At 33.8% G+C, this 10,817-nt stretch overlaps 1 protein-coding gene across 1 annotated transcript; it reads right to left on the reverse strand.

Moving 5' to 3' along the window:
- Positions 1 to 1,634: 1,634 nt before the first annotated feature.
- LOC143228168 (uncharacterized) lies at positions 1,635 to 9,640 on the reverse strand. Its single transcript, XM_076459479.1, has 3 exons — positions 9,483 to 9,640; positions 5,833 to 5,963; positions 1,635 to 2,688 (listed from the first exon to the last, which is right to left on the reverse strand). Exons 1-3 carry the CDS (start codon positions 9,545 to 9,547, stop codon positions 2,129 to 2,131), a joined length of 756 nt encoding a protein of 251 aa, XP_076315594.1. The 5' UTR covers positions 9,548 to 9,640; the 3' UTR covers positions 1,635 to 2,128.
- Between the last annotated feature and the right edge of the window lie 1,177 nt (positions 9,641 to 10,817).

Consider the following 10,817-nt stretch of genomic DNA (forward strand, 5'->3'; position numbering starts at 1 on the left):
ATACACTTTTGACCAAAATGTTTGCACACTGTTCTATATCGATTTCACTGTCTACATACACCAAGTAGTTATTGAGTAGTAACAGAGAAGGTAGCATATGTTCGGACAAACATGTGTCACTTGTTATTCTGGTCGTTATAAGTTGTTTTGAGTATTTGTTCGTCAAAACAAACATGTAAAAAACGCAACCGCCTTCAAACATTTGGTCAGCTACCGGTCAGTTACCTTTTTCTTTCTTTGTGAACCTGACGATGACCGAAGAAGGCCAAAACGTTGTTCGCTCCTCTACACAGTGCTTTCTCTATCCATACCAGTCATTTTTACATATATTTTCTCTACAAGTGGGTTTTCTCGTCATCACGGACACATACATATCTGTTTGTAAAATGGTTGTTTATGGTGCAGTCATTTTCGAAAAAGTTCAATGCTTTGTTCAAACAAGTTATCTGTACTTGGTGTAGAATTAGACCTAGTCAAGTACCAGAACTTATAAAACGTTAAACTGTTCGACTGTCCAGAAATAGTGTGACAGAAATTGTCAGAAGAGTAGGGTACCCAGTGTACTGTATCCAGATATCGTCGGACAACGGGAAACTTTGTTCCAGAAACGTCTACTGGTAGAAATTGAAAAAATACTGCATCAGATAACCGTGTTTTGGTCAGGTTAACAAGTAGAGGTAGAAAGAAATCTTGCAACATCTTATGACAGGAATGTCATAAAGAGCGAATAGGATACTAACCAAACAAGATTATTTTGCAGGAAGGCTGTCTTCGAATTGATAGCAACCAGAATTCACCACTTTCACTGTGTTAGTTTGGTATCAAAGTATGTTAATTTACAGTAAGGACACTGGTGGTATGCCACATTTTCAGATGAGTCCTGTTTCCAGCTTGTTAAAGCTAATGGTAAGACTTGCGTTCGTCGTTTGCCTAGGGAACAGATGAGGGAAGACTGTCTTTTCAATAAAGAACACATAAGAGGTGGTACAATATATGTTTGAGCAGCTATTTTTCATGGCCAAAAACCGCTATTCATATTCTCCAGGGAAACGTCACTGACACCTCTTACATGCATCACACGAAGACGATATTTCTATTATACATCAGACCAAGGTTTGGTTTTATTTCTTTTGAAGTTCACGTAAAGCTACTCGAGAGCTATCTGCTCTAGCCGTCCCTAATTTAGCGGTGTTAGACAAGAGGGAAGGCAGCTAGTTATCACCACCCACCGCGAACTCTTGGTCTACTCTTTTACCAACGAATAGTGGGATTGGCCATCATATTATAATGCCTCCATGGTTGAAAGGGCGAGGATGTTTGGTGTGACAGGGATTCAAACCCGCGACCCTCAGATTGCGAGTCGAATGCCTTAATCACCTGGCCATGTGGACCGCGAAGCGTATTTATTTTCCATCTTAACAATAATGATGTCATTTGTTACAAAACATGCAAATGTTTTGGCAAAGATTGTACACACAAAGAGATAAATAACTGAGTGTTTTAAATTATCTTACTATTCCAGCCAGGTTTTAAGCGTTTGGATGATGTGTGAAACACCTAAAAGAAAAAAAAATCATTATAATTCCGTACATTTTGCATTGAGTAATTGAGAAAAAAAATAACAACAAACTGTACACTTGTTTCCATTCGAAGTTTATTTATAGATTATTACATCTACAAAACCTTCAAAAGCAAGCCATAATCCAATGGCTGATGTACTTGAAAAACACTCTACAGTTCCTAACTATTCTCTATGTTTTTCGTTTGTGTCCTTCCATTTACTGTAAGAAGAATTGCATAGTAAGTTACAGGGCAGATGCATCGAGTCTGCCAGTAAATGAACCCTAAAATAATACTGAAAATAATGTAATATCATAATCTTTCATTACAAAACGTTCATGGACCTGTGTGTCTTGATAATCTTTCTACATAAAAATCCTCCTCAAATAAATATAAACAGAATAAACTGTGAAACAAGTTTGGGTCAAAAACTGGATGCAGATACCGAGAAATGTTCGCTGAAGAAACCTATTAGTTTTACATACATTATTTCTAACATCTTTGGTTCTGTCAAAGTAATTCAACAACAAATGTAGTCAAACACAATCAAACCAAAACAGATTTTACATCAAATATCATACAGACCTAGAATCCTAGTTATGTTACTGAGTTTTCTCATAATTACTTTGGATTCTAGTCCAAGAGTTGTCGTTTGTTCTGCTCCTGTCGATTGAGATTCCAGTCCAAGTGTTGTCATTTGTCCTGTTACTGTTACCTTAGGTTCCATTTCAGGTGTTTTTGCTTCATCTGGACCTATTATTTTGGATTCCATTCCAAATGTTGTCATTTGTTCTGCTACTGTTATCTTAGATTCCATTTCAGATGTGTTTCCTTCATCTTGACCTATTACTTTGGATTCCACTCCAAATACGGTTGTTTGTCCTCCTACTGTTATCTTAGATTCAATTTGAGGTATTTTTGCTTCATCTGGATCTACTAATTTGGATTCCACTCCATATTCGGTTGTTTGTTCTGCTACTGTTATCTTAGATTCCAGTTCAAGTGATGTTTCTTCAACGTCTTTATTTAAGATCGATGCCAGGTCAGAGATCATTGTTGAGTTTGTAATGGTCAAAGTTGACTCCAAATCGTGTTTGGTCTCAGGCCAATAGGTTAATCGCTGGTCATCTTGAAGGTCAAAGTACACATAAAATTTCTCTTTTTCTCATGTTCTTCCAATCCAAAAAATAATAATAAATAAATAAAACTGTCTATTTTCTATAATTATGCACCAGTTTTGAACATGGTCGGGACATTTCAAATGCTGATAAAATTTATTATTTATTTATTACATCTTACATCTGTAACTAGCAAAATTATTACTGATCCATAAGGGTAAAATATAAACATAGGTTAATAGTCAGAAATCATTAATACATGTTTTAAAAGACAAAATAAAACAGATTTTATAATTAGTTTTTATTTATGATTAAAAACAAATCTACACAATGGGCTCTCTGAGATCTGCTCATCACGATATGAGTCCTATACCACTGAGAAGGATTATAATTAGTATTCATTAACACTGCTCTAAAAACAAAACAAAACACAAAGTATAATTAGTATTCATTAATACTGCTGTAAAAACACAACAAAACACAAACTATAGTTAGTAATCATTAATACTGCTGTAAAAGCACAACAAAACACAAACTATAATTAGTAATCATTAATACTGCTGTAAAAACACAACAAAACACAAACTATAATTAATATTCATTAATACTTGTTCTAAAAACACAGCAAAACATAAACTATAATTAGTAATCATTAATACTTGTTCTAAAAACACAAACTATAATTAGTAATCATTAATGTTTGTTCCAAAAACGAAATAAAACACATTTTATAATCTCTATAAGAAAAGAAAACAGTTTTTATAATAAACGGTCATCAACATACGCTATAATAGTAAAACAGAATATATTTCATAATTAGTATTCATTAATACTTGTTCTAAAATTCAAATAAAATACATTTTATAATTTGTAGTTATTAATACATGTTCGTTTCTTCTGTGTGGGTATTTGAGTATGTTAATTTTTGAATACCCAGGAGGGTCAGGTGCACAAGACCTCTTCCTCCATCCCTAACTTTCATGTCGTCTATTCGTTGGAGTGTGTTATCGGGTAGACTTTGGGCAAGAGTATTACCCAGTACTCAGGCCCTTTTCAGGGCAATGTCCATTTATTGTCTTGATTTGCTCTTTTTTTTCATTATTTAAAGTTTTTTTTTCAATATTTCTATTCGTTTTCTTGTGGTTTTTTTTCCACTTTTATGCACAAAATATTTTTTATATATATATTTATCGGTGAAATACTAATACTAAAAGGAAACAAAAGAAAGAAAAATAAATAAATAAAATAAGGTAAAATAAAATAAAACTAGTTTTAAGTGTCTAGTGTATGGTGGCCAGCTTGTTTTATATTTCTTAAATATATATTTATAGGAGAGAGGTACTTAGGTCTATGTTCATCATGTACGTCGAGATTACACATTAAGTCATTTTGATGCCAATTCTTATTAAGATAGTTTAGTGCATTATGCAAGAGTCTTACAGGTATTGTTTCTGTGTTTGCATACTTGTGTATGAATGTGGATGAAGTGCTACATGGTACTTTATAGGCTGAAGTTAGAACTGCGTTTTGTAGTTTCTGTAATTGTTTTTGTGTTATGTTTATCCAGGCAGGAGATGGGTATTCTATTATAGGTCTGATGTATGTTTTGTAGATTTTTATTATATTATCAAGAGATGTTCCTTGATTTTTACCTGAAAGACTTCTTGCATAATTTGCTCTTTTACAGATTCTTATCAGGATAGTGTTTGTATGCTGTATCCACGTTAATTTGGTATCATAAGTTAATCCTAGAAATTTTGCAAAAGTAGCAGTCAGTAAGAGTGATCCGTTCATGTATAACTTTGGTGGATCTTTTTTTAGTTTATTTAATCTGCTGAATAGTATTACTTGGGTTTTTGGAATATTAATTTGTATTCTATATTTCTGGCAGTATTCTTCTATATTATTTAGGACTGGTTGGAGGTTTGTTGCTGCAATTGAAGGAGTGGGGTCACTTTTCCAGACCGCTACATCGTCAGCAAATTGTGATGCTAAACCTAAATTTAGGTCCGACAGAGGCATATTACTCACATACATGATAAATAATATAGGGCTAACTACTCCTTCCTGCGGGACTCCTGCCTCGGGTGAAAAGGACCATGAGTGGGCCCCGTTCACATCAACTTTACACTTTCTGTTTTCCAGGAAGATGGATAGCTAGCGAATAATTCCCTGGGGTAAAGCCATTTCCTCTAACCGATGGCGTAATTCGTTGTGCCACACCGTGTCAAATGTTTTCTCAATGTCGAGAAAGCAAGCTACAGTGCATTCGTTTTTGTTGAAGCTGTCTCTAACTGATTCCGTTAGTCTAATTAGGTGATCTATAGTTTCTCTGTATTTTCAAATCCGTTTTGAACATCAGGTAATTTTGAATATACTTCTAAGTATATAGATAGTCGATTACTAATTATTCTTTCTAAAATTTTGCCGATACAACTGGTTAGGCTAATTGGGCGGTAGTTGTTTGGTTTATTCGCTGGCTTTCCTTCTTTCTGGAACATTAATATTACTGCTTCCTTCCAAGAAACAGGGATATATCCAGCTAATAATAATAGGTTAAATAAGGCTGTTAGGTGCTCATATAATCTCTGAGTGTCGTGTTTTAGGATTAATACATGTTCTAAAGAATTATTTGTTTGTTTTGAATTTCGCGCAAAGCTAGACGAGGGCTATCTGCGCTAGCAGTGTAATACTAGAGGGAAGGCAACTAGTCGTCACAACCAACTGCCAACTCTTGGGCTATTCTTTAACCAACGAATAGTGGGATTGACCGTGCGTAACATTACAACACCCTCATGGCTTAAAGGGCGAGTATGTTTAGTGTTATGGGATTTGAACCCGCAACCTTCAGATTGCGAGTAGAGCTCCCTTACCATTTGGCTATGTTAGTGATTGACTCTTGTTTAAAATTTTAGTTTGAAGAATAACAAAAATGTAAAAATAATTAACATAAAATATTCAGCATATTATTAAGAGGTGAAATTTTGCTAAATTAGCTTCCATAAAAAAAAAGCTTCCATAATGCTAGTGAATTCATACAAAATATTTTATAAATATTGCTGTATCATGCTATTTAAGGTAAAATTCAAATAATCAAACATCAACCATTCTTAAATTAAAAAACAATTCTCAAAAATCTTAACTGTTATCTTACGTGTTTCACAAGAGCTCTTGGTGCGAGGAATGGTAAGAGCAAGTACAAGGGCAGCTACAGTTAATATCAAGATGGTAACAATTACTAATAAAATCTTTTCTAATTGTGTTCTCCACATCCACCTAGGAGGCCTGAAAACAACAACAATAATAATAAGCATAGGTTATGAGTTCGTATGAATACCAAGAATTTCATTTAACTGCTCGTTTTTATTATTTGCGACACACAGTAGTTAAATACTAATTTGTAATTTGATATTCTTAAATAGTGTCAATTTAATAGGACTACATTACATACATAAATGCGTACCAAAACTGATCACGCGGTGTATCATGTGATTTCTTCATCCATATAAATGCTGAGATGCAGTCGTATTACGGCAATTCGGCAAAATAATGGATCAGTGGCTATTTAATCACCCTTATCAAATACCGTTTTCCTGACCAGCAGTTCCTGGATATTATATAGCATAACCCTTATCAAATACCGTTTTCCTGACCAGCAGTTCCTGGATATTATATAGTATAACCCTTATCAAATACTGTTTTCCTGACCAGCAGTTCCTGGATATTATATAGTATAATCGCTGTATCTTAAAGCGTTTGACATTTTTTTAAATGAGCCAGATCTTCACATTACTCGCTGTTTTTTTCTGCTATAAGCCACTTACAGAATACACTGATGAATGGGCTGCAAATGGTAGCCTCAATTAATATATATATTCTATAGCACTACGAAATAATGTGTTTGGGTTATTTTATCTTATTTTTACCACATAAGCTATGTGTGGGTGTGGGTGCGTTTTTCTTATAGCAAAGCCACACTGAGTTATCTATGAGTCCACTGAGGGAAATCGAACCCCTGATTTTAGCGTTGTAAATTCGAAGACTTACCGCTGTACCAAGGGGTGACCCCACATAAGCTACATGTAGTCTTTTTCGGCACTAATAGATGTTGAATATTTGTTTTTTTAGTCATATATAGTCCTAGAAAATTAAATAACAAATTTTGGTTTATATATTAAACTGTAAATAATTACAGAAATTGTGAGGTAAAAGGAAAATACTGGAAGATTGCCATCCTTTTGTCATGTGAGGGTGAAGTGCACCAGAATACAATGACGTGTTGATAAGGTGTAACCATACTAATTAGAAAGTATCATAAGGCCGATGACAATACAAGCGGTGATAATACTATACTCAGCAGTGATGGTGAGTAGTTTATTTCCCTCGTGGCTTTTAGGGTTAAAACACCGCTTAAAAAGCGTGCACAACTGAAACTTTTGGCTGGTCAAATAATCCCTTAAAACACCTTCAATAATTGTGTGTGCAAGACTGAAGAACATGTGTAAAATTGACACTTTTAGTAACAGAAATGAACAAGATGAATAACCAAAGAAATCTCAAGGTATAAATAATACTTGTATAGGCTTACGATGGTTCAGTGTACATCTTACCAATTACTTTCTTGAGGACGTCACTTTGAAAATAGTAAGTTTTGTGTTCAAAAACCTCTTTTAACAGGTCGTAATTAACCTAAAATATATTCTCAACAGAGATAACCAAGCCAAAAGAATTATAACTGCTCAAAAATATCTTTCCAACAGAGATAACCAAGCCAAACGGTCGTAAATAATCTAAAATATATTGACAACAGAGATAATCAAGCCAAACGGTCGTAACTGATCTAAAATATATTGACAACAGAGATAACCAAGCCAAACGGTCGTAACTGATCTAAAAAAAATTGATAACAGAGATAACCAACCCGAACGGTCGTAACTAATCTAAAATATCTTTCCAACAGAGATAACCAAGGCAAACGGTCGTAACTAATCTAAAATATATTGACAACAGAAATAATCTAGCCAAAAGGCTGAAGCTGCTCAAAAATATATATTTTCAACAAAGATAACCAAATCAAAAGTTGCTAGAAGCTTCTTTTCAACATAGGTTAATCAAGTCAAAAGGTTGAAATGGACATTAAACCAAAGGGAATGAATAAACAAAGCTAGAGACGTGTGCTCTTTAAAAAAATATATCCAAATTTGAATTTTTAAAAGGTGCAGCAGATAACTTAATTTACAACATTTAGAGTAAAACATGATGTCTTAATCAACAGTGTCGGGAATATGTGCGAACTTAATGGCACCCTGACAGCTGATAAGTTCTATCAAATTCTTGTCCATCACACCATTCCATCGGAAAAAGGTGTTGAGAGAACATTCGCTTTCCAACAAGACAAGAGTGTTCATAACAAAAGTGTTGAATCAGAATATTCGCTTTCCAACAAGACAAGAGTGTTCATAACAAAAGTGTTGAATCAATATATTGAGAACAAAAAGGTCACGAAACGCTCACAACCATGGTTTGATCTGCAAAAATTTCGATATGAACATTATTGAAGCTGTGTAGGCTCATTTAAAAACCGATAAGGCCAAAAGGTGACTGAACTTCTTGCCGAGACGTAGGGAGTAATACGCGTTATTTGAAACAGTGTTCGTCGATCATGCGTATATAAAAAGTAAGACAGCTTGAAAACGAGGTGCAATATTTTGTGTAAAGCAGAAATGTCAGTACATTATGCCTTTTATTCGCTTTTATTTTGATTTTTTTAAAAAAATGAAAACGTTGGGGTCGTTTGTAACTTCACCATTTAATTGCTGTTGTAAACTCGTGTTTGGGAGTCCTGAATACGTACTGCTTTAGTGTTTTATACATATTTATATGCATGCACGTAACGGAAACTGTAAATACAAACTTATTTTCCAAAAGGAGTTTGAAAGTGAGGTCTTTTACACATAATTATTCATTAACAGAGTTAAATGCACATATGTTTGATGCAAATGAATATTTCACATCACTTAGGTGACTTTAGTTTGACTCCCACAGAAGGCATTTTATGACGTGCACTAACATTCAGGTCAAATAAACGATAAATTGTATGGAATATTTAAATATATTTATATATATTTATACTAATAAACGAGTTTCTATGCTGCGCCAGCCTCCAAACAAGGACACGCAATTACACTCATAAAGCAATGGGCCGGTTTAATCTACTTTTTACAGTTTATTACTTTATACTGAAGATAGACGTGTAAGTTGGAAATTGCATGTTTTGTTATCGACTCGCTTCAATCTTTGAGCTTTTATCTTCACTTTTACTACTTTAGATATACAGAGAGCAAACTAACTGATCTCAAGAAGGTGCACCCAAGTATTCTGAAATGTCATCCAAACATATTATAAAATAAGAAATAGCTGATAGCCACGTATCTGAAGCAGCTGAAACACAATTAAATTAAAAGAAATATACGAAAATATCTGAGAGGCTGTCATATTAGAGTTAACTTCTGAAATTTCCAAATGAAAACATTTAAAACTGACAAAAATATATTTTCTATTTAACATTTTATAAGTCTTATTATAGAATGATTTAACACAATTACACGCGTTGATTGGCGTTTATCGTTTATATAATGAATTACTTTTGCGTTATCCATTCCACTGTTTGTGTTACAGATTGTCCACTGAGAACCTACAACGTTTTCAAATGAGAATGCGCGAATTATAAGCACTAATAAGTCTAAAACAAAACTTTACAAGATGTTCACAACAAGATAAAAATACTGAGAATAAAATCGTTACCTGTGTTCATTTTCAAACTCGTGAACATTGCAGTCTGTAATACTTACTATTCTATTATTATACATTTTTTTTCTTATGATGAAATGGTCTACTCTTTTATACGACGTGTCTGTAACTATACAACTGATGTCTCGAATTCTTATACACTATTAAGTTAACAATGTTAGCTGAGAAGCCACACAAAATTTATGTTATTTGTAAGAACATTAACCAGTGTTTCGCTGATTTAACAAATTATTGAATGAGACGAAAACAAGTATCGTTTTTCTTCATAAGCATGCACACGTAGAAGTGAATAACATAAGAAGAAAAATAAAAACAGCGAAAGTTAATAAAATTATACGACACGTGTCTGAAGTATAGAGAGATTTGCCCATGAATGTGATGCTCCCATCTTACTTAAAATGTTTAGAGCAATAAATAAATAAATATAAAAGAGAAAAAAAGTTATCTCTGCATTTACAGTGGATTTCATCTAAAATATGACTTTGGAATTTCCAGAATATTTTTTAAAATTTGTCGGTTTTCTATAGATATTGAATATATTTTACTTAACATGCTGCTTTAAAAACTTCCTGGCTCGGCATGGCCAGGTGGGTTAAGGAGTTCGACTCATAATCTGAGGGTCGCGGGTTCGAATCCCAGTCGCACCAGACATGCTCACCCTTTCAGCCGTGAGGGCGTTATAATGTAATGGTCAATCCCACTATTTGTTGGTAAAAGAGTAGCCAAGAGTTGGCGGTAGGTAGTGATGACTAGCTGCCTTCCCTCTAGCCTTACACTGCTAAATTCGAGACGGCTAGAGCGGATAGTCCTCGTGTAGCTTTGCCCGAAACTCATAAAAACTTCCAAATATGTTCTAAACTTTTCTACTTTCTATAGTTATTATATTGTGTTCCTTTATGATTCTGCTTTACAATCTTCATAAAAAATTCTAAAATTGTTTATTATTATTCAATATATTTATGAGAGAAATTTCAATATTTTTTCTATCTCACACGAGTACATTACAAATATTTTTGTATGCACTTAATTTACATTCTTTAATAAATAGTACAGTTATTACCATAAATGTTTAATCAAATATAGCTGTCTAGTTTGATCTGTGAGTAAAATATATATTTTTTTACAAAGTTTTATGTTCTTTGCTCTGGTGGGACCAAAACATGGAGTCAAACAAAGGGTGTCTTCAAAAACACTCTACTTACGGAAAACAAAATTACGTAGTATCGACGCATATATGCCACCGGTTACATATCGGCAATATGAGGGCTTATAACGGTCAAATTCGGGTTTTGATATCCACGGGGGTTACAGTACAGAAAGTAAGCCTAT

This window comes from Tachypleus tridentatus, chromosome 10 (genome assembly GCF_004210375.1).
Source record: "Tachypleus tridentatus isolate NWPU-2018 chromosome 10, ASM421037v1, whole genome shotgun sequence".
Taxonomy (NCBI): Eukaryota; Metazoa; Arthropoda; class Merostomata; order Xiphosura; family Limulidae; genus Tachypleus; species Tachypleus tridentatus.